Genomic DNA, 27,723 nt, shown 5'->3' on the forward strand with positions numbered 1-27,723 from the left:
CTGAAAAAGTGTATTTTTGAATGTGTTGAGTTCATCGCTCACCTTACATTAATTACCAGGGATAGATCAATTTGAAATAAACTTGTACTGTGATTCTTTTTTTTTATTCTTATAAAATGCATGGGTTTAAGTTATTAAGAAACACTGCCACATTTTCTTCATACCACTCATTTGTAGGTGAGTTCTCTCCTAGATGTGCACTGAGATATTTTCCCCTATATCTTATGCTCATTTCACCATGTAACCCTTATCCTCTTCTGGTCCAACATTACAATTTAAAAAGTTTATATACATCTGGGATAAAAACAAATATTGGTCTTAATCTGTTGGTAACTAATGACTCTTCAAGACAGTGAGTCCATTTAAAGGTTTTTTTCCTCCCCAAATAAGTGTTTGTGAAAGTTATCAAAAACAAAATCTTAACCACAAAACCCATCTGACATATTTTCATTTCTAGACTCTCTAGGCTAGACTGAATAATTACATTTTACTTGGTTACTAACACAATTAAAAACTATAGCTTACTTCCAAATTGCCCAAATCCTCCTCTGCCAGATCCTCTTCCACCCCTATTGCCACCAGCAATCATTCCTTGAGAACAAAGATACAACAGTATTTGATCAATAATTTTCTGATCGTAAAAGAACTTATGTTCCAAAACCAGCAAGGAAGAAAAAGCAAGCATGGGAATTCTAAGCTTTGTTGTTTTTAGGGCTTTACCTCCTCTCCTAAGAACTTCTCTGTTTGGCTGGCTTTCTTGGTCATCATCAACTACTTCTATGACAAAAATAAAATAAGCAATAAAAAATTCTCAGTTCTGCAGATACTTAAAAGTTATCTTAAGGATGTAAGCAAAGCTCACATTTATCTTTCAATTTATTAAAAAACAGGTGTTTATTATTATTAAATTTGTACACCGCCCTTCATCAGACAATCACAACTTATTTCTCTATACCAAACATGTGCAAATATTATTGTACTATTGCTGGGGTTGTATATTTCCTCACAAAAGCAACAACACGCTGAGGTCCTGAGCTGTATAATGCTATATGGTCAAAACTAGCACTTTGAACTGAGCCTGGAAAATGACAGGCAAGCAGGCATGTCAGAATTGCTATTTTATGTTCAGACCGTCCTGCCACAATCAACAATCTGGCCAAATTCTGCATTTTCCAAACCATCTTCAAGGGCAGCCCCATGTATAATACTGTATACTGAGGCTGCATTTTAATGTTTCAATACCGTGGTGCCCCGCAAGACGAATGCCTCGCAAGACGGAAAACTCGCTAGACGAAAGAGTTTTCGGTTTTAGAGGTGCTTCGCAAAACGAATTTCCTATGGGCTTGCTTCGCAAGACGACAATGTCTTGCGAGTTCCTGCTGGTTTTTTTTCCTCCCCCCCCCCTTTTCTAAGCCGCTAAACCGCTTATCAGCTGATCCGATCAGCAGATAAGTCGCTAAAAGCCGCTAATAGCGCTAATCCTTCAATGGGCTTGCTTCGCAAGACGAAAAAACTGCTAGACGAAGAGAATCACAGAACGGATTCTTTTCGTCTTGCGAGGCACCACTGTATCTTAATGTTGTATTTTAATCTTGTTTTTAAGTTGTATTCATTCAACTTGTTTTTATTATTGCTTGTTAGCCGCCCTGAGCCTGGCCTTGGCTGGGGAGGGTATAAATAACAACAACAACAACAACAATTACATTGCAGTAATCAAACCTAGGTTTCCAGAGCTTAGCCATCTAGAAAAGTATCATGGTCAATTTTATCAAAAGTTACTGAAAACTCAAGGAGAAATAACAGGGGTGCACTTCTCCTGTCCCTCTCCCAACAGAGGTAATAATACCAGGCAACCAAGGCAGTTTCCATGGTAAAACAGGGGCTATACAGTACATTATAACTGTCTTGCTTTGTATTTAGTCTAGAAAATATATTTTAATGATATTTTAAAGTATATCAACAGATGGAGGACTCTGGGGAGGTTTGCAACTGTACCTCTATCAAAGCTTGAAAACTTCCTTTCTTCAAATCTATTTCCAGATGTAGCTGTAGAAAGCAAGAGAAAGGCAAGTGTTCTACAAGTTCATTCACTCACATTTCAAAGCACACATGAACATTTTAAGTAGCCCTGAGGAACATTAGTATTTATTCCCAGAATTTCTATCCCTCACTAGTGCCTGTCCTTCCCTCTTCTTGGCCCATTGTCTTCACTGGCCACCTATAATTAATACATATTTAATATGGCAGAGAAACAGGTAAAGTCACATGACTATATTGCATGCCAAAAGTAAACTGCTTATTTTCTACTTTTTGATACATTTTTAGCACAATCCAATGCAAATCAACTTAGAAGTAAGCCCTACTGAATTCAGTGGGGCAACTCCCAGGTAAATGTCCATAGGGCTATAACCTCAAATTGATATTTCCCTCCCCCTTCCCTGCAAAAAAGATCCTGCAATGGTTCCCAAAATGTGGTCCGAAGAAGAAGAAGAAGAAGAAGAAGAAGAAGAAGAAGAAGAAGAAGAATAGTAGTTTGGATTTGATATCCCGCTTTATCACTACCCGAAGGAGTCTCAAAGCGGCTAACATTCTCATTTCCCTTCCTCCCCCACAACAAACACTCTGTGAGGTGAGTGGGGCTGAGAGACTTCAAAAAAGTGTGACTAGCCCAAGGTCACCCAGCAGCTGCATGTGGAGGAGTGGAGACGCGAACCTGGTTCCCCAGATTACGAGTCCACTGCTCCTAACCACTACACCACACTGGCTCTCCATAGACCACTAGAGGTCTACGAGCTTCATCCTGGTGATCTGCAGCATGTCTGCATTAAATATTTATGTTGATTTTAACTGTATCTTTGTTTTTATTGTATTACAAGAAATAAAAGCAGCAATAAAAATTAAATTAAATTAAATTAAATTGACACAATGTATTACAATTGCTACAACTGGCAGAAAAATCATTAAGTGGTTCAACAAGAACCTCAGCAATTTTCCATAGAGGGAAAGGTTTGGAACCATAGGTAAAAAGATATAGACACACACGTTTCAGTTGAACCAGAATGAATACTCGAAGCATCCTCATATTAAACATTACACTGATTTCAATTATCATGATTTACATTTACCATTAAGAATATTTTTTTATCAAATTACACTATCAGCTCTCTCACAAAATACCTTAATTTTTATCAAATAACTTTATGCACACTAGAGCTTTTTCAAAGTTACTGAAACAGTTAGAACTATTTGACCAAGTTAGTTCAACATTTAAAAGCGTGGTTAGGATTAAGATAAAATTGCAGATGCCAGCAACAACCAGCACCTGCATGTGATAAACACAAGTTTGACCAAACAATCTACCTCGGTTTCCAAAAGTCCTTCCACTTCCAAATCCACCTGCTGGTTTGTCTTCTCCATTTGGTTTTCCACCAACACCTAACAAATGTCAAAAGATTTGTTTACCACAGACGATTACTTTCTTTACTTTGTTTAGATATACAGTGGTAGCTTGGTTTAAGAACAGCCCTGCTTACGAACTAGTTGGTTTACAAACTCCGCAAAACCGGAAGTAGTGTCCCGTTTGCAAACTTTACCTCAGTCTAAGAATGGAAGGGCGCTGGCGGCAGGTGGCCTTATTAGGGAAAGCGCACCTAGGTTTAAGAACGGTTTCGGTTTAAGAACGGACATCCGGAATGGATTAAGTTCGTAGACCACTGTATTGAAGACTGTTCAGTATGAACTACAGTGGTGCCTCGCAAGACGAAAAGAATCCGTTCCGCGAGTCTCTTCGTCTTGCGGTTTTTTTCGACTTGCGAAGCAAGCCCATTAGCGGCTTAGTGGGTTAGCGCTATTAGCGGATTAGCTGATAAGCGGTTTAGCGGCTTAGCGGATCAGCTGATAAGCGGCTTAGCGGATCAGCTGTTAAGTGGCTTAGCGGCTTAGGAAAAAGGGGGGGAAGGAAAAAAAACCCACAGGAACTCGCAAGACATTTTCGTCTTGCGAAGCAAGCCCATAGGAAATTCGTTTTGCGAAGCACCTCCAAAACGGAAAACCCTTTCGTCTAGCGGGTTTTCCGTCTTGCGGGGCACCACTGTAGTTTGCATAAGATGGTATGCCAATGTGCAGGCTCCCAGAGGGCCCTGCAGTCACTTTGCTCTTCAGTTGTCCTTTTCACTGTCAAGCTGTGTTGAACTGAACTAAGACAAGGTTTACAGCTTGTGGTTAGCAAGAAGAGAACTATGAACTCTAGCTTTAGCTCAGCACAGCGCAGCAGCAAGGACTAGTGAAGAGCAACGCTGCTACAATCTCCTATGAGAGTCCAGACATTGGTGTGACCTCAACAAGAAATAGTTTGGTCTACTGTGTGTTGCAAGCCTGCTGTATGGCTCAGTTCAGACATTGATGCAAAACAATTTCTGTACTCACCTCACTGCAGTGCTTCCTTATTACAACATATTGCTAAACTTTGATCTAGTACTGATCTAGTACTAATAGCAGAGATTAGCACCCAACTTGTGTGCCTGTCTACCCTTGCACTACCCAAATACTTCCATCCTTTGCTTTGTGGGAAACTTGCTTGTACTTCTGATAATTATTTAATGTTATTTCTGAATGCAGCCAATGGCTGCATTGAGTTAGGCCTTATCTTGACTTAATACAGCCATTTTTCTCTTCCCTTTACATAACCCAGGATTTTTTTTGACAGGCAACACTGCAATCCTAATGTTTGCCTTCTCAGAATGCCTACTGAATGCAATGGGGCTTACCCACAGGTATATGGAGCTAGGATTGCAGCCCAGGTTTCCCTTCAAACTATGATGAATGGCTTCCAAACAAGCCAAACTATGAAGCCAGAGCCTAAAACTGGCTTTATATTCTTGCTTGTTTGAAGGAACAGTGAGCTTCCAAATTAACTAATGACTTCTTGGCTCATCTGTGCAGTTGTTCAAAGGTATATGTGTGCACACCTGGCTCACAACACAATGAAAGAACTCACTAAGTGATGTTAGCCGCCCTGAGCCCGGTCTTGGCTGGGGAGGGTGGGGTATAAATAAAAAATTACTTACTTACTATTTACTAAGTATCTCCTATGCCCTTTCCCGTACAAAGCCGTCTATGTAAATGCTCTGACCCACATACCAAAGGGATCTCATCTCCATATCTGGCCAGCAGTCATTCTCGCAACAGCCAAAATTAGGCTTCATAAAACTCACCTAGTACTGCTGATCAGAGGCTTTTTTCTAAACTAAACACTGCATGGGCAGCCATTTCAGGGGAAGGGTCACAGCTGAGATGGTGATGGATGAAAATGTTAATCTTCTTTCACCCTGTACTGTGACTTCCGTCTCCCAAAAATAGGCACCCCTGTTAAGCTTGTATTGGCTCCAATAAGAACACCTTTTCCTAAACTAATTGTAGCAGAAAAAGGAAATTAATGGGCAATACTGGATGTGTGCGTGCATGCATGCTACGTGTGTTTGCATGTGTAACACAATGTAGGGTGGCCCCACCCATGTTAATTTAGACCATGCCACCACTGGCATATGGCCCCCAGAAAGCTGGTCTTTGGGGAATGCAGCCTTCAGGCTGAAAAAGGCTCCCTACCCCTCCAACAGGCAAAAGGAAATTTTAATTTTAAAGTGTTCAGGGAAGTATCATAGCATCAATCATGGCCACAACTGTTTTCCAAAACCACTATACATGCAGTGAAGACACATACCAACATTAAGTTACATTACTGTGCCCAATGAAAAGCAAAAGGTGTGCATGCACAACATTAAGAGACATATTTAGAGAGCCCGATATGATTTATATTTCCTAGAACACAAATGGGAATATACAGAAATATATACCTCCAAACGTACGACCCCAAGGAGCTGCATTTTCAGTGGAACCACGTCCTAAAAAGAAGTTATTACGTTGGACATTTTGAAGATGTTCATAAGGTACATGTTCAGAAGTACAGTTAAATATTAACAGATCTGCTGAAAAGTCAAATACTTATGAAAATGTAAGCATAAAACTATTAACAAGCTGGCAGTGGTTCAATGCACAAACTTTCAAATGACAAAATATAATAAATTATAATGATGACAGAACCTTCTGGCTTCGCATACTAAGTATCTTAAAGCATAAATACCCAACAAAACATCTATTTACCTTTAACCACTTTGCCAATATTCTTGGGGGGGTTAATTTAGCTATTACCTGTATTCTTCTATTGTGCTGAGTATTTAAATATTAAATATTTAAATATTCATGCAATTAAACATCTTGGGAACTAAATTCACATTGGTTGCAATAAACACAAGTAATTATCCATAAACTGCCATAATGTGGGAAGGAGGGAATCCTTAAGAATTACTCAGCATTCTCAACAAAAGGTATAAATATCTGACTCTCCATTCAAGGAAAAAATCCTAGATGAATGGACTTTTTAGGACCAACAAAAAATCAAAGCAATGTGCAGACTACTTCACAAAGTCCGTTTGTTCTCCAGGTGCAGTCTAACTCAGTATGCAGCACACTTCTATACATGTTTCCTTAGAAGTGTTCAATGAAGCTTTGGACTGTAGCTCAAGTCCACAAACTATCTCTACATTGTTATAAAGTGCCAATTCATGTAACCGTGCAAATAGGGGCTGGTACTAAATAAATAATAACTCACTTCTTACAGAACACAGAGGGAGAAAACTGAGTTTCATAAGTCTGATCTTTTTAAGAAGCAAACATAATTTATTCAAAACGTACATTTCATCAATCTAGATCAGGCATAGGCAAACTCCGGCCCTCCAGATGTTTTGGAACTACAATTCCCATTATCCCTAGTTTACAGGACCAGTGGTCAGGGATGAAGGGGATTGTAGTCCCAAACGTCTGGAGAGCCAGTGTTTGCCTATGCCTGGTCTAGATGGTAGCACTGATTGTAGGTAGCTGGCTACAGTGTTCCAGATTAATCAGACAGTAATTCTTAATGACTTATTTTTCTCCTTAATAGAAGCAATCAAAGTAATATAGGTAGCAGACTTGGTACTGTAGAAGAGGAATTAATTTACCCTTTCTAACAGCAGGAAAATTGCCTCCAATATATTTCCTGCTGCAAATAAGTTTCCTCTCTTAAAAAGTAAAAAATGTTTTCTTCACCATTACTGTTTTATTCAATTGCAAATTTATGCAGATCAATTAAAAAGGATCAAGAACTTATATTTAGCCCAATTCACTCTACAGCCCAGCTGTAGGGCTTTCAAACCCCTCAGGTGAACTTAATTTCAACAATACCACAATTAAACTCATAGCTGATCTCATACAAGACTTCACAGTCAACCCAATTTAACAGGCTTCAACTGTTAGGAACACTTGACTACAAAGTTTTTGGTACCAGCTTTTTTCTAGACAGAATATTCCTTTTTAAAGTCTTATCACATACCTGGGGGGGTTGCATTCTGATTGAAATTGCATGAGGTTTCATTTGCTCCTGTAGACAAGCTGCCCTACAATAAAATAAAAATAATTTTACTATTTGTACCTCACCCATTTGACTGGGTTGCATGAAGAGTTAAGACCATGCTGGAACTATTATACCAGCCATTCCCCCCGCCCCAAGTATAGTCTACTAGAGCCTTGCTTTTAACCACTCAACTGTTCACCAGAGGATTTCAGAGTCACATTTTTTAAAAAAAATTGGTAGAAGGATAGAGTGTCCAAGCCTTACTCAAGCAACCCACAATGTGTCTATGTTTGGCATGGAGAAAGACACTTTTCCTACTCCCTGCTTAATATAGCAGCGATGGAAAACTTCTGTAGAAAGGGATGGAGCATTTGATGCCTCCAGCTGTCTATTGTGTTTTTATATTTTTAGATTTCTTTAATCAATTGATATCCCACTCTTCCTCCTAATGGAGTCCAAAGTGGTAAGACTCCTCATAAGCATCCAGCAGGCAAACCTTCTGCATGAATAGCAGAAAAACAAGGCATGCTAGTAAAGATGGGGCAAAGCCATCTGTGCATTTGACACCAACCTAAGCATCTATGCTAGAAGCATGCAAGGCACAGCAGCCCCCTGCACATCCAGCCCAAGTACAAGCAGAATGACTTGCAGCAGAGACACAAATCACATCATTTCTCCACTGCACTTCTACACTGCACATGTAGAAAAATGAGGCCTCTTCCTGCATGCTTAGCATATAAACATAGAAGAGCTGCTCACATGGATAGTATAGTACTGGATCAAATATGAAAAAATATCCCCTTCTATTCCATGAACGTTCAAGCCACCATCCACATAACAGATGCTTGGGGCAGGGGGAGAGAGAAGAGGAAGAAAATAAACCAAGGTGACAGCAAAGTTCAGTGACAAAATAAGGCAATAACTCAATCCTCTGCATGCTTGCTTCTAAGAAAGTCAAAATCAAATAAAAGTGTCGCATTCTTAAGTTAACTCTGTATAGAAGTGCATCCTAAAGCTGCATCCAAAGAGCAGCTTCCGATCGTGATTATTGCTCAAAAAAGCAAAGCGAAAGTACCTAAGAATTAGGCTTTGTCTACATATGTGTAGCATGAAGTAGGACTGAAGTACAAAAGTAGAATAGCCTGTGCCACTTCAAAAAAAACCCCTTTCCAGCTAATAATAAGATGACTAGGCCAGAATATCTCTCCTTAATGTACACTAGTTTACTTCCAGGGGAGATCAGTTCATATTACAGTCAAGCAGTATCTAAATGTTATCAAAACAAAGCCAATAAATAAAAACACGGCACTCTCAAGTGGGTCTTAAAAAGTCCTGGAGCTCAATCAATAAAGTTGCCACGCGTCCAGAATTTCCCAGAAATAGCCAGCAATCGGCTGTTGGAAGCAGTGTCTGGGCACAATTCGCTGAAACTTCTGGGAAAACCTGCATGTATGATAACCAATGTCGACAGTGTCATTTTTGGCAATTTTTCTTTAAAATTTAAAATCTCTCAAAAACTTCAAGAAAATAAAATAAAAAGCTCAAAAACTTTTCCGTCTGGATTTTCACTTTTTGAAATATGGCAACCCACTGGAATCTCCCCTCCCATTTTTCCACCAACCCACTCACACTCAAAGAGACACATTTACAGGACTACAATGCAATGGGTATGTTGGTCAGAGATGAGGAGGAACCTTTTCACTCATCCTGATTTGTGGATTCCCTGGGCAACCCACCAGCTTTTCGAAGCTGGGCTGAAAGAGGGGCAAAGCAGTCCTTCCAACTCCGCCCATGGTACTGCTCCTGTTGTCATCTGTGATCTCCTCGTCCCAGTCTTCCTCCTCCATAGTGGTACCCTCAGATATAACCTACTCCGAATCGGTCCTGTGATTTGGGAGAAGGGGGGGGTGAACCAAGAACACGTGAAACAAGAACAGAGGAAGAAGCGGCCTCTCTTGAACCCCAACGCCACGTTCCCATCACCTCAGACTGAACTACTGGCTGCAGTCCCCCCCCCATGGGCGTAGTCAAAGGGGGCAAGTGCCCCCCGGAATACTTAATTAACCAATTACATCGGTCCTGCCACGCCCATACCCACCCCGTCCAAAGCCTGCCTCACCCCGCTGTTCTTCTCCCCACACCTGTCCCAGGCCAACGCCCCTTTTCTCTGCCTTCTCACTCCGGCTTCAAGCAGCCCGCCACGAGGCGGGGCCCGGGCGACGGACCTGCTCCCGCCCACAGCGCGGCTCACCCACTACCGCTACCCGTCTTCTCCCCGTCGGAAGGGGAGAAGGGAGGCCAGACCGTTAACCCCGCCCAGCGAGCGCCGGCCCGCGCGATGGCTCTATTAACGCCTCCCCTGACGCGAACGGAACGCCTCGTCACCTACAGCACGTGCCGCAGCTGCCGCCGCCGCGGCTCTCGCTGCTATTGCCGCTTGCCCTCCTCAGCCCCTCCCCCCTCCGTACGCGCGCGCACTCGCCCTCGCCGCTGCTCCAGCCCCTTGCCGGGGCTCCGGTCACGTGCCGCTTTCTCCTTCGCTGCCTTCCTCACCTCCCTGCAACACCCCCGCCAATAGCAGGGCCGCTGGGGCTCAGGAGAGCTGCTCAAGGCGCGGGAGAGGGGAGGTTAGGGCAGTAGCGTAAAAAAAAAAAGGAGCTCCCAGCCTGCGCTTCTAACGTAGCGCACTTCACCCCCGTTCCTTTTTTTTTTCCTGCGAGAGTTGCGGTTTGTCGCCGCCGCCGCGCGCGCGCATTCGGGGGGGGGGGGAAGACGAAGACTTTGCCCTCAGGGCGTTTCCTAGAAAACTTTGTTTGCTTGCTTGCCGAGGACGCACAGCGTTCTCAAGACGATCAAAACACGCGTGTGCTTTATTTGGAAATCAAGCCCCGTCGAGTTAAGCGGGACTTGGTGCATCCGCTCTTAGTTAAGTGTACGTAGCACGGCAAAGCCTTTGTACTTTTGCCACCTTTCCTGCTACTGCTTGTGGTTTTGGTTTCGTTTCTTTTATTCCTGGAAAAACGAAAGTCTCGCTGTGTCTGAAGTTTCGTTACTGGACTTCGTTACTCCCCACAGGCTTCTGGTTCATGCTATAAAAACTTGGGAGTTCATTCCGCCCCATTGCAGGAAGGGCGTGCGTGGCCGTCTGAGGCAACAGGAGGGGAAAGCTTAGTGCTAGTTAATTATTTCCAAGACTCTGAAAAGTTCCAACTTTCTTGGCTTCAGTTCTACTTCACCTTAAAAAAACAAACCCCAAACCTGCTGCCACAATAGGGCTTGTTTGTTTTAATTTTTGGAACCTGCCAGGTGGTATCAGTCGACGTCTCAGAAGGAAGTCCCTCTTTAGTTGCTCCCAAGTTGCACAGGATGGTAGCTTCAACAAGATAAGACCTGCTGAGAAGTGAAGTGGGAGACATGGTGTGCTATTGAAGACAAGCTGGGCTCAGCTACATCTGGTACAGTATTCCCAAATCGGCCCCAAAGTTGTGAAAGGCACATTTGTTATGGGAATTCTAAGGTCTTTTATTTATATATAAAAAATAAATGTTCATTACAAGGCAAACGCATACATAAGTATATAAGCCATAGTACAGAAATAGTACAGGAGAACAATCCTGAAGCCATTTTGACTCTCCCAAATTGACCTCAAATATTTCTCTGCAAGGAGGAAGGAAATGGGAAAAGCTTTCCAATTATATTTGAATTGTAGGGGCTTACACCTCCCTGTAGTGGGACGCGGGTGGCGCTGTGGGTAAAACCTCAGTGCCTAGGGCTTGCCGATCGCATGGTCGGCGGTTTGAATCCCCGCGGCGGGGTGAGCTCCCGTCTTTCGGTCCCAGCTCCTGCCCACCTAGCAGTTCGAAAGCACCCTTAGGTGCAAGTAGATAAATGGGTACCGCTTTATAGCGGGAAGGTAAACGGCGTTTCCATGTGCTGCGCTGGTGCTGGCTCGCCAGAGCAACTTCGTCACGCTGGCCACGTGACCCGGAAGTGTCTCCGGACAGCGCTGGCCCCCTGGCCTCTAAAGTAAGATGGGCGCACAAGCCTAGAGTGGACACGACTGGCCCCTACGGGCAGGGGTACCTTTACCTTTTTACACCTCCCTGTAAATAGTCTGGCAAGTATCTGTTAAGCTGAGCACACTATCAATATGCGTAAGGGATTCAGGAACTAAGTATTTACCATCTCAAAGGAATGGCCAGGATGCCCAGAAAAGGCAATCAGATAAGGCATTATAAGGTATCCTGGCAGACAGGAAAGAAGCTACACTCACTCCTGCTGGGGACCACCTCTTCCTGTGATGTATGTATGATGTTTTGGGGAATGGTCTTGAGCTACAAGGTAGGCAATTTCAAAAGTCTGTATAAAAGTGGGGGATCCTGTTTCAGTTTAATAAAGATAATGCTTACTAGCTGCTTTGCTTCTCAATATTCTCTGGTTGGCCTGTTATTTTCTCCTACCGATAGAAAATCTACATAAGGACTCTATTCGGGCTCTTGCATACCATAAGGGATAAAGGAGCAGTTTTTCCTTATAACACACTAAAACCGCAGTTTAAAGCAGAGGCAGAGGAAACAACAGGAGCAAACGTGAAAAAAGTGAAAATATAAAAAGGACCAATGTGCAAGATCTGATCTACTGTATAACAGGGAAGGCTCATGAGTGTGCTTGTACCCCACCACTTCCTGTTGTGTGAAGGCTCGCTGCAGACGTGTAAAGTCACTATGCCAATAAACACAACTTCTGGTGAAGGAAACAAGATAAGACTTGCTACTAGGTGCAAAAATGAGGTGTTCCTTTGTCCTAGCAACCCTCAGCACAACCTGAAATATTTTGGGAGCTGGGCCTAATGCTGCCAGACACCTGCCTGCACTTCATTAATAATACAAACTATAAATGTTGGAACTTTGACATGCCCAGGTTTCCATATCCCCCCTTCATCTTTGATTTACCTATAATGTAGGTAGATAGGAGGTCTGGAGCATTCAAAAGCTTGTTATTTTGTGATACTTTGGTTGAACCTAATGAAGGTATTGCTTTACAATGGTTTTTTAAATTATTTCTACTGGACTAGCACAACTCCTTTTGATTCTCCGCCATCCACCCTTCCCTTCTTAAGCCTTAGCTTGGGGCGGGAGGGTATTCGTGAGGAAATTCATGGGGGAATTCTTGGACTTGTCTTATCTTATTGAAGTTAGGCTTAAAGGAGTTCAGCGGTTTCCTCAGCTTCTTTGGCTGTATTTCAAGCCGATCCGTCGTCCGGGAGCCCCAAGGTTATGAGTCAGTGTAGCCGTATCAATAAGCAGTGCAACGGTAGACGGTAGAACAATAAAGGAAGAACAATAAAGCAATAAAAGGATAAGCTAGTTAAAACAAGGCGACAAGACAGACCGCCGATAGTCCTTAAGCTCCTTGAGGTGTAGTTTTGAGGTCTTGAAGAGGCTAAAACTGATAAAACTAATAAAAACGCTTAATTGAAGTCGGAGGCTCTAATTGGGCTGCTACCTCCGTCGCCATCTTTGCTTGATCAAATACCACCTTGCTAAAGAATTTTTACCTGTCTTCCACAAAAGCCAGATGCACTGCAGGGCCATATTTTGCCAGTAATAAAGGCGCTGGCCACTTTTGTTGGCAGACTGAGCATGTGCCTTGGAACTGCAACTGCTTTGCTAAGGAAGAAGTTATATTTTGGGAAGGTTTGTCTTCTATAAGTTCTAAGCAACCTGAGTTCCCCAGAACTCAGTTTGAAGAAGTTTGTATAAACTTCTTTGAACCGCCCTGAAATCTTGTGATGAAGGGCAGCATGTAAATTAATTGATTAAATAAAATTATTAATAATAATACTACTAAATTTAATAAATACAGGGGTGAAAGTATACCTAGAGCATTTATTGTTAGGAGTGCCACCTCCTTCAGGTAGGAGAGCATTTCAAATTCAAACTACTACGTAAAAAAAGTTCTGCTGGTTAAGCATTTATTTTACTTTTAGTACATGTTCAAAGGCATATGACTCATTCCAGGAAAATGTGACAATCCCCTCTATGCCTATTGAGATGACAGCTTTTCAAGCTGGATTCCCAGGAAGCATTTTCTAGTTAAGTTCTTTGGCAGGAAAATCTTCACCTCACAGACTGCCACTTGAAGGGGTGAGAATCCTGCCAATAAAAAGATTGGTAAGCCTAGGGGTAAAATGGGTGGGGTGCCTATGGTTATAGCTTCAATCGACCTTTGTCAAACATGTGAAAGTGCATATATTGAGGGAGGATATGTGTCATGATAATGTCCCTGGACAGATGTTGCAAAAGATTGCGGAAAATAATTTTGCAGTGTTAAAGAGTCTTTTACTGTAGCACATGACACATTTAAGAATTGCTGACACGGATGTAATTTCCTCCTAATCACAAAAACATGTTCAGAACTATAGTTAGTATTGCAGATTTTAGCAAATGGAGCCCTAGAGCCTAGAACAGTGGTTCCAAAACTGGTCTGGGATCCATGGTTTGTGAGCTTCAATCATGGGATCTGTAAATAACAGTTACAATATTGAATTACAGTGGTACCTCAGGTTAAGTACTTAATTCGTTCCGGAGGTCAGTTCTTAACCTGAAATTGTTCTTAACCTGAAGCACCACTTTAGCTAATGGGGCCTCCCACTGCTGCCACACCGCTGGAGCACGATTTCTGTTCTCATCGTGAAGCAAAGTTCTTAACCTGAAGCACTATTTCTGGGTTAGCGGAGTCTGTAACCTGAAGCGTATGTAACCTGAAGCGTATGTGACCCGAGGTAGCACTGCATATGGAATTTAAAGTATAATACAATAAAATGCAATTTTAAAAAATAAAAGAAGCAATTAAAATCATCGTACATCTAGCACAGGCATACATAGGCAAACTCCGGCCCTCCAGATGTTTTGAGACTACAATTCCCATCATCCCTGACCACTAGTCCTGTTAGCTACGGATGATGGGAATTGTAGTTCGAAAACATCTGGAGGGCTGGAGTTTGCCTATGCCTGATCTAGCACATTGAATGACAATTGCTACAACGGGAGAAAAACCGTTTGGTCGTCTGCCAAGTGGCCCAGATCAGTTGAGAGTTTTGGCAGACTATTTCATGATATTTTCCTGTTTGTTGTAATGTGCTGTGCTTGATGCTATATGATTTTTACTCATATTTTTACACTAAATTTTCTGGTTTAAGCTACTAATGAATATACAGTCTTAATCACCACCATCCTGATTATAGCTGGCTTCAGCCAGACAGCAGAAGTTGATGGCTACCATAGAATTCAAAGCACAATTTTACAAAGCAGTTTAGGCAGCTCAAATTAAATATAAGACCTATTAAATGACCCAAGGTAAACTATTCAGTTCTGATATTTGACAAATCTGTTCTTTATAAAATGCTTTAAAAATGTCTCTGGCTTTGCAGGAGTGGCTGCATATATGTGTGGTATGGATCTCTTCAGCAATTCAATGCTCTCTATTACTACTTTGTCTCTGGCCATCTGCTGCTTTTACTCACTTTTGGTTCTGACTGGCTTCTTTTGCCAGCTAATTGGCAGGAAACAATTCAGCTGGCCAAGGTAGGAGTACTGTGATGGGAAAGCATGCACAGTTGAATTTCTGCCAGTCATGCAAAACTTAAAGCTGGAGATGATGACGATGATGTACGCATAAACACCCACTGCTTATATGCCAAAATGGCTTCTAAGCAGTTTACAACAATAAAACCAGATACTCAGGTGGGGGTGTTATCATTTATTGCATTTATATACCAACTTTCTGCCAAGGTGATGTACAGTTTTGTACTAAAACAAAACATATAAATATAGCCTGGGGCTGAGGGTGCAAACAGCTCAACTAAAGCAGACCCTGACACTGTATTGTCTTTACCTTTCTGCCTCACTCTCTTCTACTTACATTGCAGCATATTTGTATGTGGCACCCAGGGAAAAAAAAGCATGACTGCTTCTTGCACGCAGCTAAAAGTGCTCTTCACCAACAAGGATTGTGCTTCACTTGAAAAAAATCATTGGTTGTATAACAGATTCACCATGGCAATTCTCCACAAGAAGCAAAAGCAATGTGCAACTTTGCTTTTCAGCTCTTAAATCTGGAGTATATACTAGAGTGTGTACTTTTAGTATATTCAAGTGTCAGCTCAGCTGAATGGTGGCGGTTAGTCTATAAAAAACATGTGTATGAGTTTTTGTGCTGCATAATTTATTGATTTATTAAATTTGTATACAGCCCTTTATCTACAGATCTCAGGGTAGCTGGCAATATAAGAATACAAAATACATAATAAAAGCAAGAATTAAAACAACAACAACCTCTTCTCCCGCATCCTACGTTTAAAATGGGTATCGGATAGTAATCAGCCAAAGGCCTGGCTGAAGAAGAATGCTTTCATCTGGCATCTAAAGGTATATAATGAAGTGTCAGCCAAACTTTTCTGGGGAGAGCATTCCACAAGTGGGGTGCCACTGCAGAAAAGGCCTGGTCTCATGTTGCCACCTTCCAGAACTCTCATGGAGGCATATGAAGAAGGGCCTCTGAATATGATTGCAGGGTCTGGGTTGGTTCATCTGGAGAGATGCAGTCCTGAGCCATTTAAGGCTTTATAGGTCAAAACCTGCACTTTGAATTGAACCCAGAAGCTAATTGCCAGTCAATTATAAAATGCATGTTGCTGTTACAAATAGATCAAATAAAATTAATTCAACTGAAAACAATAAAACAGCAAAGAAGACATTGTAGTGGTGGCTTGGTTCACCAAGCACTGTAAACCAGACTAGCTGCCTGGGGCCATGTATGGGCTCCTGGAGAGGAACCTTCAGCTGATTTGTTTTCTTCTCCCTGGTCTTTTTTAAAAAAATGAACCTTGGCTCAGTGTGGTTGCAAGTACAAAAAGGTCCAGGGAGAAACAAAGCAGCCATGAGTTCCTTCCTGGGAGCTCACATTTTCACATAGTTCCAGTAAGTCAAAGTTTGACTTCCCTTGTTGTACAAAACAGGCCAGTATAGCTCTTCCTTTCCGGTGTTGGTCGCTGCCTGCAGAGACGGGCGAAAATGGCACCTCGTAAGGGCTAGGAAAAGAAGGAAGAACAGGTTATCAGTCTGGGACCACAGGTGGCTGAAGGAGAGAATGTGTTTGGAGTCTGCCACATCTTCGCTTCCTTCAATGACACTTTTGTCCATGTAACTAACCTGTCTGGCAAGGAAACAGTCTGCCGAGTACCTGGTGGCATGAAAGTGAAGGCTGACAAGGATGAGTCTTCTCCTTACGCTGCTTTGTTGGCTGCCCAGGATGTAGCTCAGAGATGCAAGGAGCTGGAAATCACTGCCCTTCACAGTGGCTACAGGTGGAAATAGAACAAAGACTCCTGGGCTTGGAGCCCAGTCAGCCCTCAGAGCTCTGGCTCGATCTGGCATGAAGATAGGGCGCATTGAGGATGTCACCCCTATCCCTTCAGACAGCACTCACAGAAAGAGTGGTCGCCGTCTGTAAACAGTAGCTGTTATCTTTCATCATTAAAGCTTTCCAATATTATTATTATTAATTAAAATAGGCCAGCCAGTACATATAAAAAAAGATTAAAATACAGAAACCCCAAGGCCAGAAATAACATAGAACATAGGACACTTATTTCTGTAATTTAGAAACTTAACAGGAATCCCTCCAGACAGAAATAATGCGATAACACGGGGAAGGCTTTGCAGAACAACTAATAAAACAGACTGATGTGCTGACAATTATAAATCCACCACCAATGCACTATTAATGTATCAATGACATGCTGCAGAATACACCAGCCAAAGCAAAATAAACAGTCTGGAGGGATCCTGTGTAGAAATCCACGAAGATTTTATTGCAGTTATTTGCAAGGAGCACATTTACCCACAGACTCCTCAAAAAGTAGAAGCAAAACAGAAGTCTGCTTGTGTGGAAAAAAGGTGAGGTTTTAAAGTTCTTTTAATTTGTGAATGCTTCCTATGCTAGAAGGTAGAGTCCTTAAGTAGGTTCTTTATCGGTAGGAGAAAATAACAGAGGCCAACCAGAGAATATTGAGAAGCAAAGCAGCTAGTAAGCATAAACTTTATTAAACTGTTGCAACAGGGTCCCCTGCTCACCCCACACGGGGAGGGAGGAGAGGAACCTAGAACAATGGTATGAAAGCTCTTATATAAACATTTGAAAATTGCCTCCCTTGTAGCTCAAGACCACCCCCCAAAACAAACAAACATACATACATACATACATACATACATACATACATCACTGAGGCCTACAGCAGAAAACCTGTCTGACAGGATACCTAATAATGATCACTGATTGCTTTTACCTGGGCATCCTGGCCATTCCTTTGAGATGGTAAATACTTAGTTCTTGAATCCCGTACGCATATTGATAGTGTGCTCAGCTTAACAGATACTTGCCAGACTGTATTTACAGGGAGGTGTAAGCCCCTACAATGCAAAGACAATTGGAAAGCTTTTCCCATTTCCTTCCTCCTTGCAGATAAATATTTGAGGTCAATTTGGGAGAGTCAAAATGGCTTCAGGATTGTTTTCCTGTACTATTTCAGACACGTGGTTTATATACTTACCGGTATATATGAGACCTTAGAATTCCTATAACAATATTATGCCTATACAGTGGTGCCCCGCAAGACGAATGCCTCGCAAGACGAAAAACTCGCTAGACGAAAGGGTTTTTCAGTTTTGCGTTGCTTCGCTAGACGAACTTCCCTATGGGCTTGCTTCGCAAGACGAAAACGTCTTGCGCTTTTTTCTTAAAGCGGCTTGAAGAGGCGCAGTTGCGACGGACCGTGCTTCGCAAGATGAAAAACATCGCAAGACGAAAAGACTCGCGGAACGAATTATTTTCGTCTTGCAAGGCACCACTGTATCGCAATGGTGGGAATTAACAGTGGCATATAAAAACCCTGCAACATAGTTTGGCATTGTCATCTCCTTATTGCAAGCTGAATGGGGTGGAGGCTGTGTCACATGAGAATAGCATTGAAATATTCCAGTTTCTATCTTAATTTTTAAGATGGTGGGGGCATTGACAGATAGCTGCTTACATTAAATACATGTTAATGTAACAGAGTTTTTAATATCTTAGTGAAGATTGGGAGAGGGGATGCAATCATCTAGTATTGGGGGGGTTGAAGTAGATAAGCTGACAACTCGGGGTGGGTGTGGGTGGGGAGAGTCTTTTCAGAAATGTCCGACCTGTATAGGTGAAATACATCTCCGCAACCGGTCTCCAGTACAACCCTGCACATTTCCCACATTATCAGGATTTCTTTCAGTGTTGTAGTTGCATTTGGGAGCCTTGTGGCACCTAACAGATTTCCTTGCGCAAGCTTTCGAGGATATCGCAGGCCACTTCCGTGGTGATGTCCCAACCTGTGTGTGTATGTCCACAATTCACATTGCGTGTGTGTGTCAAACTTGGGTCTTTGATCCGGGTCAAATAAAGCCTAGCTTCGCCAGTGTCTCCTGAAATCACCGCACAGGTGGTACATGTATTGAAACCAGAGAACACGTCAGAAGAGGATTTTTTAAAAAAATAATAATATTTTTTTGCTGGTTGAAAAGGATAGAATACATTCAATTTTACAGTATATTAAACTTCATATAATTTGAACATAGGAACGGACCAGGCAAAATAAATGACCAATTTCTGAAGCAGAAATTACAATTTGGCTGGTGCCATTATGAAACTGCTGGCATTTTATCATGTTCTTAACATAATATTGCCTGTCTATTGATGTCAGAAGAGATTCTCTTCCAAAACAACTCCAGATGGCACATCTGGCAAGTCACCTTTGTAAGGAAAGGACTGGAAAATGCTAATCACTGTATCTGCCATCTCCCTCTCAAAATGAACGGGTTGCACACGCTTCGCACCTTACACAGGCGCGCCGCCCTGCGCTTCCACTCCTCCTAGCGGTGGGAAATAAGAGACCTTAAACTCGAAAAGGAAAGCTGGCGTGTGTCACTCTTGAGATGTTATATCTCTGCGGCTGGCTTAGCTCTATGGGCGCAGAGTGGGAGCCGCTCTATGTCGGCATCTCTATGGTGGATCCCATGCTTCGGATCCCGTTCGTTTGGATGGCGGATGTGCCGATGGAGGACTGAGGGAGTCCGCTCTATCGGTGCTGAGAGCAGCAAAAGTTCTTCCTGTTTACAGCTTTCGACTGGAAATGACTCAAGCGAGGCAACAGCCTCGTACCGGTGAATGGTGGCAGACTGAGATCAGGCGGAGCGGAGTCCAGGTACAGAATCTGCATTAGATTTCATTTAAACTTGTGTTAAATATACATATAATAATAACACACACACACCGATCACCAGCCTTTAGACTGCAGTCCCTGTGCATCCTTACCTAGGAGCAAGGTCCGCGGAACTCAGCGAGACTTGCTACTGAGTAAGAGCGCGAAGGGGTCAGTTGCTCGTGTGGTCAAGTGCCTGCTCTAATATAGCAGACATTTGCAAATAAATGTGTTATCGGTTGTCAGAAGAAGGCAACGGCGTCATTTAGCTAGAGAAAACAGGAGTCCGTCTCTTTCTTGCTCTCTCCTCAGTCAGATCTCAAGTTAAAAGAGATCTGCGGGATTTTGGTAGCGCAACAGAGGTTTTTTTTAAAATCGCTCCTTTATTTGTATGGGTGAAGGAAAAGAATCCAAGTTTGAAATCTCAAGTTCTGTTTGTGGTAAATGCTCCACAGTAGCGACAACGTCAGCCTGTTGGCGCTGATGAGATTTAAAGTTTTATCAAGGGAACTGAAAACTCTGCCTATGGTGTAGCCAGAAGTAAAGAATCTTTAAGTCCCACTAATTTCGGGAGAATGTTAAATATATCCCACGCTGCCCCATTGAAATAAATGGAACTTAAGCATCTTTTGTTTGGATAATCGTCCTTTAACAAGGCTGGTTTTATTCTTCTCGCTGCCAGTTCCTTAGATGCTTTACCCCACTGCAGGGTCTTTGTACCCAGAAATAAGCTTTGGGAACCCCCAGATCTTCAACTGCTGCCGCTCTGCATGTTTTGGGGAACAAAACTCCATATGAGGGTCTTCATGTCTGAAATGCATTGTAAGGAATAGGTTTTAAAAGCTTTGGCACAGGGTAAATGTGGCCCTCTGTCCACCCCCCCCCAAAAAAAAAGCTGAGAGATCTTTTAGGGACAGTCTTCCAGCCAATGGAATAGATGATCTGGGCAGGGGTAAGCATTTGTTTTTGGTCAAAGGCTACATTATATAAAGAGTAATTTGGCTCCTACAGATTAGAATTTCTGATTCTATGCAGGTTTGCTCAGAATTAAACCCTATTGTGCTTGATGAGGTTACCCTCAAGTAAACAGAGAATTTTGTTTAAAATATATACAAAAAAGCAGAGCCCCTACTGTTCTGGAAATCAAATAAAAATAATTCCATGTTGTCTTTAGTGTGTTGCACATACAGATTATTAATTTATGAAAATAATCATGAATCACCTTTCACTCCAGAAGGGGGCACCAAGGTAATTTAAAATTTACAGAAGCCTACTCATTTGTTTTCAGACACCTATTGGTTTGGAGGGATATTTATCCCAAAGCCATACAACTATGGAAAGAGTGTTTTTTAAATATTTTAATCAAATAAAATACTGTTATTTCCAATTGTTCTGAAGCTACAGTATATAGAAAGAGAACGAAAGCACTGTTAAGTATAAAATTACAGGGGAAACAGACAGGCAAGACTTTGATGGGGTGGAAAGCATGGGGCAGTTTTAGATGGAATCAGGGTCGTCTGCCTGTGATTTAGGGTGTTCCAAAGCTTATTTTGAAGAGCAGATATTTGCAAACGTGTTTATTCAGATTGCTTACACACATCCGGTGTTGAACCAAGCAGCAACTTCCTCTTTATTTGAAACAACTGAGATTTTTCCAACTCAAATGTTGACCACAGTTTTATGGATTATGTCAGTTAAACTTTCAGATACTATTGTGAAGATTATGTACTAACATACTTAACATAGTAGAGGATTAGAATGTATTCAAAGTGAACATTATTAAATGCAAATCAGGAACAGACCTACAGGATATTGCAGCTAACAAGCTTTGAACTTGCAACTCCAAAATAACTCTACGCAGTGGCGTAGCGTGGTTTGTCAGCACCCAGGGCAAGGCAAGTAATTTGCGCCCCCTAACCCATGGATTTGCGCCCCCTAACCCTAACCCCCAGATGTTGCGCCCGGTGCTGCCGGCACCCCCTGCACCCCCCACACTACGCCACTGACTCTACGCCTCCTCTCAATGAGATTTCCCAGAAAAAACTACTACTATACATTTTTATAGCTTTATACAATCAGCTCAAGATAATATAGCTTCCTAAATTCTGTGACTGGTAAACATCAGACCAGTAGTTGCATTGTTATCTTTTAACTTCCCATGACTCTATTGAATCAGCTAGTTTCTGGGGGAGAGGTTTCTTATCAGTTAAAAATATGCTGGACTTTCTCTGGAACATGGATTTCTATTTCCAGTCTTCCACTTCTCCTGTAAAAACAATACACTGAGACCTAACCTCTCCTGATAGTATGTTAAATTTTCCACACTGTTTTTCAGTCATTGTCCCACTTGAACATTTTACTACTTAGGCTACGATCCTGTGCACTCTTACCTGGGTGCCATTGATCTCCGTGTGACCTACTTCTGTGTAATCATGCACAGCATTGTTCGTCCAGAACTTCTGTGGTTTAATTTTTGAATGAAAAATAAACCAGTGTATTTTAAAGCCCTGCCAATGGGGAACAATCATATAAATTGTTCATTTAAAGCAGGCATGGGGAATCTCAGGCCTTCTAGTTGTTGCTGGACTTCCAGTTTACATCAGCCCTAGGCAGCCTAGCCAATGGTCAGGATAATGGGGTTTGTAATCCAACTCCTTCTGGCGGACTACAGTTTCTCCACCCCCAATTTAAAGCATTTTGCCAAAGAAATGTCAAAACATAAATCTTAGATGCTTATTGAAAGGTTATATAGTTAGGCAATTTTAGACTCAGAGCTTAATAAAGTTAAGGGAGGTCCTGTCTTCCTGAAGAAATAATATATTGAGGAAATGTAGTGATGATCACTTGCAGTAACTTACTTATTTCACTTTCTTTAAGGTTATAATAATTTACTACATTTGGTAGAAGATCGTTCTCCAGATATGGAAGAAGATACTAGTCCTCTTCTGGTCCCTGTTGGAGGTGATGAAAATGACATTGGAGCCCTCAATATTCAATTTAACCCAGAAGACTTTAAATACAAAAGGTGAGAGGAAATAAATACTTAAGATCTCTTTTACTGCTGTTCATTAGTATTTTTGGTCTGGCTTCATATTTTCTGCATTTTGATGCTACTTCCTGCAATTTATCCTCCAGCTCAGTAACCTCTTAACTTGAATGTTACTTGTAGAATGGCTATAACACTTGTGTTGCATCAGGATATCTGCTGGATTTAGGTAAAATGTATTATGATTTGAACTGAATAGGTGTCTTGCTTCTGTCCTCTGTAATCTAAACGAGTTCCTGAGTTTCCCACATGCGGTAGCAGTAGCACTGACTGGGAAAAAGTCGAAAGGCATGTTTGAGTATTTGCCTGAAGACACAAATGCTAAACTTGTCCATAGAGATAGGGGCAAGCTCCATCTCCCATTACAATAATCTTTATTGTCACTGTCACATACAGAACAACGAAACTGAAAAAAAATCTATATCAGACATTAAAAAAACAACAAGCCTGATATCCCAGCTATCCCAGCCCCCTAAAAACTCTGATAAAAGGTAAAGGGGCCCCTGACCATTAGGTCCAGTCGTGGCTGACTCTGGGGTTGCGGAGCTCATCTCGCTTTATTGGCCGAGGGAGCCGGCGTACAGCTTCCGGGTCATATGGCCAGCATGACTAAGCCGCTTCTGGCGAACCAGAGCAGCGCACGGAAATGCCGTTTACCTTCCCGCTGGAGCGGTACCTATTTATCTACTTGCACTTTGCGTGCTTTCAAACTGCTAGGTTGGCAGGAGCAGGGACTGAGCAATGAGAGCTCACCCCGTCGCGGGGATTCAAACTGCCGACCTTCTGATCGGCAAGCCCTAGGCTCTGTGGTTTAACCCGCAGCTGATACCCCATAATTAAATACAATATACTCCCATAGAGACTACCTTACACTGCGTTTAAAACCAAAATCACATGTGGATAGAAACTGTTTCTCAGGTGGCTAGTCCTAGTCTTTATAACCCTGTACCTTCTTCCAGAAGGCAGAAGCTGAAAGAGATCATTTTCCTGGTATATGTTTCCTGACTGCTCAGGCAGGCAGGAGTACTTTGAGCAGGAGAGGTCTGCAGATGTTTTTTTTACTCTCATTCACCTGAACATGAGTAAAACCCTTTGTGTTATCAGTGATCCTGACAAAGCAGGCTTCCCTGATCTACTCACATTCAAGCAAACTCCCCCACAGACCTTTATTGCTCAACACAGACAAGGTCAGGGGATGGGGCTTGCATGCATGTCCCCAACCCCACCCCCCTTACACAGATTCAAGCAAACACACCTAAAGCTTAGGAGCATTGAACATGCCTTTAAGTTAAGTGGCATTGTGTACAGTGGTGCCTCGCAAGACGAAATTAATCCATTCCGCGAGTCTCTTCGTCTAGCGGTTTTTTCGTCTTGCGAAGCACCCGGATTAGTGGTTTAGCGGCTATTAAAGGCTTAGCGGATTAGCGGCTAAAAGGCTATTAGCGGCTTAGAAAAAGGGGGGGGGAGCGTAAAAAAAAATCGGAACACTTGCAAGACGTTTTCGTCTTGCAAAGCAAGCCCATAGGGAAAATCGTCTTGCGAAGCAGCTCAAAAACGGAAAACCCTTTCGTCTAGCGGGTTTTCCGTCTTGCGAGGCATTCGTCTTGCAGGGCACCACTGTACTGTTCCAATCACAGCTTGCAGATGCAATTTGCAAAGTGCAATATCAAGGCATGTTGACCCTTCACAGGGTCAAGCTCCACAAAGAAGACTTTGCGATCAGCTGTGATTTGGGATGGCTTGATGGGAAGAAAAGGCAGTGCTCCTGCACCTTTAATCCTTGTGTAGAAGAGGGAATTTAGGCGGGTGTAGCTTGTCACAGGACCTGATAAATTATGTGTGTGAATCAGCTCTAAAAAGCAGCAGAGGTGGGGAATATAATTTTGCAGTAATAATTAGTTAGCAGTGTGTTTTTGGAAAGTTAGGAAGCTTGTGGCCCACCAGCTAATACTTTTTGAGAATACTTGTTCTTGTAGACTTAGATAGACGTGTGCTTGGGGGGTAATTTGCTATATGTTAAAAGAGCATACAGTCAGGTAATAGAAGTCTGCATGGGAGCCACTTAGTGCTGTCTCAGTTTGGGAGGTCTTCAAGGTAATGTTTAATCCATATTGTTCAAATGTTGATACTGTTCCCTTGGTTTCCTTAAGTAGAAGCTGCTCGAGTATCTGTAAATTGCTGTTTTGGGGGACAGTTTCATTGGTATTTAGTTAGCTGGCGTGACACTGTTGTAGCTAAAAGAAAAAGCGTGTGTGGTTTTTGTGCTTCTTTCCTTCCATAATTGATCACTATCTTTGTGGTTATGATGTGGTTCCATGCAACAAATGATACAGAGCAAGTGAGATTGTATCTTTTCAAATAGGCCAATTGATTTCTAAACATATGAGTCTCCTCTTGTACTCTTTGTGTCTTTTAAAAAACTATTATGATTTTTAATTTGTTTTGTAAGCGATGTTGAGGTTTTCAGTCAGTGTTGCTATCTTTTAGGCAGGATTCAAGCCTAGCCACCTCCCTGACATTTATCTGTATAGAGGAAATCTTTTCATACAGAGCCTGTGAAAGCTTAGGCCTTAGTAAATTTGTTAGGTGCTACAGAACTCTGTTATATTTGTATGAAGGGAATATTCAGCCATGTGAACCCCATCTGCATTCCCTCTAAATAAGCAGGTGGCTGAGAGTCCACCTGGATCTAGCATTGCTGCTGGAGGTGTAAGTGACCCCTGCAGCTAAGAGTGTCTTTTATGAATTGCAGGGGCTTCAGCAACAAAGTAAAATGTAAGATTGGATTAACAACAGATAAATTAATAAGATATGAATTTGCTGAATTAATTTCTAAAAAGGGATACAAGAATGGGAGACGTGAGGAAGTCGGGAAAATAAGTTAATTGAAGATGAGAAATTAAGAAAGAGGGAATTTTTGTTTTTTTTTAATATATGTGTTTTTATCTCTTTTTTCTTCTCTTTTTTTGATGTGTTTAATGTTTGTATTTTTGTATTGTATTGTTTTTTTGTGTGTGTGTCATTTTGTATTTTCTTTGTCTTTGTATGCTTTTTTATTGCGGAAACTTAATAATTTTTTTTTTTTTTAAAAAAGAGTGTCTTTTACTAGCTTTTACACCTGAGAGCCAGTGTGGTGTAGTGGTTAAGAGCAGTAGACTCGTAATCTGGGGAATCAGGTTAGTGTCCCTGCTCCTCCACATGCAGCTGCTGGGTGACCTTGGGCTAAGCACACTTCTTTGAAGTCTCTCAGCCCCACTCACCTCACAGAGTGTTTGTTGTGGGGGAGGAAGGGAAAGGAGAATGTTAGCTGCTTTGAGACTCCTTCGGGTAGTGATAAAGCGGGATATCAAATCCAAACTCCTCTTCTTCTTTAGCTGGTACACCAGCTGTAGTCATTCCAGGCCATGGATAGTGTGGCTATAATGACTCATGCATTGGATTACTGCAATGTGCTCTAAGGGGCTGCCCTCAAAGCTGCTTTGGAAGTTGCAGCTAGTGCAGAATGTGGCAGCTAGATTGCTGAGGAGGAGAGAATTTGCAGAGTAGGAGAGAGTTTCATCATCATACAACATCAATTTTGATGGGACTGCTCTGGCTGCCTGGGTGCTGGCAAGCAAAATTTAAGGTGTTTTGGTTAACCTAAAAGGCTCCATTCACCTTTAAGCAACTACTCTCCCAAACAGACCTGCTCACAAATTGAGATCTTCAGCAGAGGCCCAGCAGCCAGCTAAGGTTCATTATGGCATCAGCCTGAGCTTTCTTTGTGATGACACCTAAATTGTGCTTCCAGTATTAAAGGCAGTGTACTGGGGGACATGAGCAAGAAAATGCTACTTTACTCATATCTGACTCATAGGCTTTTGATAAGCATCTGGTTGGGCATTGTGGGAACCAAATGCTGGACTATTTTGTTCCATTATCAACCTCTAATGTTAGTCTTCTGTTGATTATGGCTTTAAAGACTATTATGTTTTTTATTTCTCTTCCAGGCCATTCCATATAGAACCTACAAATATTGTTACTGTGAATGATGATACGCAGAGAATTACAGATGAAGCTTCAGCAATGAATAAGCGGATTCATTACTACAGCAGGCTTGCGTCGCCCTCAGATAGAGCACTGGTAAGCAAAAGACAAGTTATTGCAAAACTCCCAGGTGTGGGAGCACCAAACAAACTATGAGGTGTAACCAAGGTTTGCTCGTCTTACCACTCATTGCTTGTTTGGCCAAGACAAACCCCAAGTTCAGGTTCACATAAAACACTAAGCTGGAGTAAGTCCCAGTACTTAGTCCCCAGTAGTGCAGCAGGATGGGGAGAGAAGCGAAGAGGTAGCAGCTTTTGTAACAGTACATCAGCCCACTTACTCATTCACACTTAACCATGGTTTGGCTTATCACTGGGCTGATTAACACCATCCATTCAAAGCACATGGTGTCCTCCCCAAAAAATAATTATGGGGACTGTAGTTCAAGACTGCTGTGAATTGTAGTTCTGTGAGGGGGTAAACTACAGTACCCAAGCTGCTTTAGGAGAAACCATGTGCCTTAATTGTATAATATGGGAATGAGTCAATTGTCTTATTATATTTTATAGCTTGGGCTACCATATTATGGACGCTCACCTAGGAGTAAACTCCATTTAATTCATTTCGATTTACAGTACTTTTAGGATTGTAAGTGTTGGACAGCAGACATAGGCACTTAACATTTCTCTTTTTTTCATTCTTTTACTTTTGCCAGGTTTTTTTTCCCTTTCAGTTTTTAAAAGCTCCCCTCCCACACAACATAGAAGCTCAAATATTAAATAACATTTGCACTGTTGCATTTCAAGTAAGCTTTGTTGAATTCAATGGGCAGAACTTGCTTAAAACTGGGATTGAAGTGCCTTCTTGAATTCTTCTGCGAATACAGGAATACTGTATTGCAGCACCAGAGACTTA

The 27,723-nt window shown here is 42.0% G+C and overlaps 2 protein-coding genes, 1 long non-coding RNA gene and 1 pseudogene across 13 annotated transcripts in view; 3 read left to right on the forward strand and 1 right to left on the reverse strand.

The window, feature by feature from the left end:
- DDX4 (DEAD-box helicase 4) overlaps positions 1-10,021 on the reverse strand; it is a 28,493-nt gene extending 18,472 nt beyond the window's left edge. Inside the window, exons 1-8 of one of the 9 annotated variants that reach the window (XM_081212830.1) lie at positions 10,001-10,021; positions 9,142-9,331; positions 7,427-7,490; positions 5,853-5,900; positions 3,361-3,435; positions 1,996-2,046; positions 721-777; positions 526-591 (exon numbers count right to left, since the gene is read on the reverse strand). In XM_081212830.1, the coding sequence (XP_081068956.1) occupies positions 526-591; positions 721-777; positions 1,996-2,046; positions 3,361-3,435; positions 5,853-5,900; positions 7,427-7,490; positions 9,142-9,294 (514 nt within the window). In that variant the 5' untranslated portion in view covers positions 9,295-9,331; positions 10,001-10,021. The other 8 variants (XM_081212827.1, XM_081212829.1, XM_081212824.1 and 5 more) reach the window with 8 other exon arrangements.
- Positions 10,022-14,364: 4,343 nt separating this feature from the next.
- Positions 14,365-27,723, forward strand: part of LOC308597465 — a 50,537-nt gene continuing 37,178 nt past the window's right edge. Inside the window, exon 1 of the long non-coding RNA XR_014013012.1 lies at positions 14,365-14,423. This is a non-coding gene — a long non-coding RNA (uncharacterized lncRNA). The remainder of the gene's footprint in view (positions 14,424-27,723) is intronic.
- Positions 16,502-16,999, forward strand: LOC308597480 (small ribosomal subunit protein uS11 pseudogene; annotated as a pseudogene). Its single transcript has one exon. The product of its transcript is annotated as a small ribosomal subunit protein uS11 pseudogene (transcript).
- The window catches only part of SLC38A9 (solute carrier family 38 member 9), a 45,410-nt gene continuing 37,178 nt past the window's right edge, over positions 19,492-27,723 (forward strand). Inside the window, exons 1-3 of one of the 2 annotated variants that reach the window (XM_081212950.1) lie at positions 19,492-19,739; positions 22,614-22,761; positions 26,772-26,904. In XM_081212950.1, coding sequence (XP_081069076.1) covers positions 22,658-22,761; positions 26,772-26,904 — 237 coding nt within the window. In that variant the 5' untranslated portion in view covers positions 19,492-19,739; positions 22,614-22,657. The remainder of the gene's footprint in view (positions 19,740-22,613; positions 22,762-26,771; positions 26,905-27,723) is intronic. The other variant, XM_081212949.1, reaches the window with a different exon arrangement.

The sequence above is a fragment of the Podarcis bocagei genome, assembly GCF_964188305.1.
Source record: "Podarcis bocagei genome assembly, chromosome: 11".
Lineage (NCBI taxonomy): Eukaryota > Metazoa > Chordata > Lepidosauria > Squamata > Lacertidae > Podarcis > Podarcis bocagei.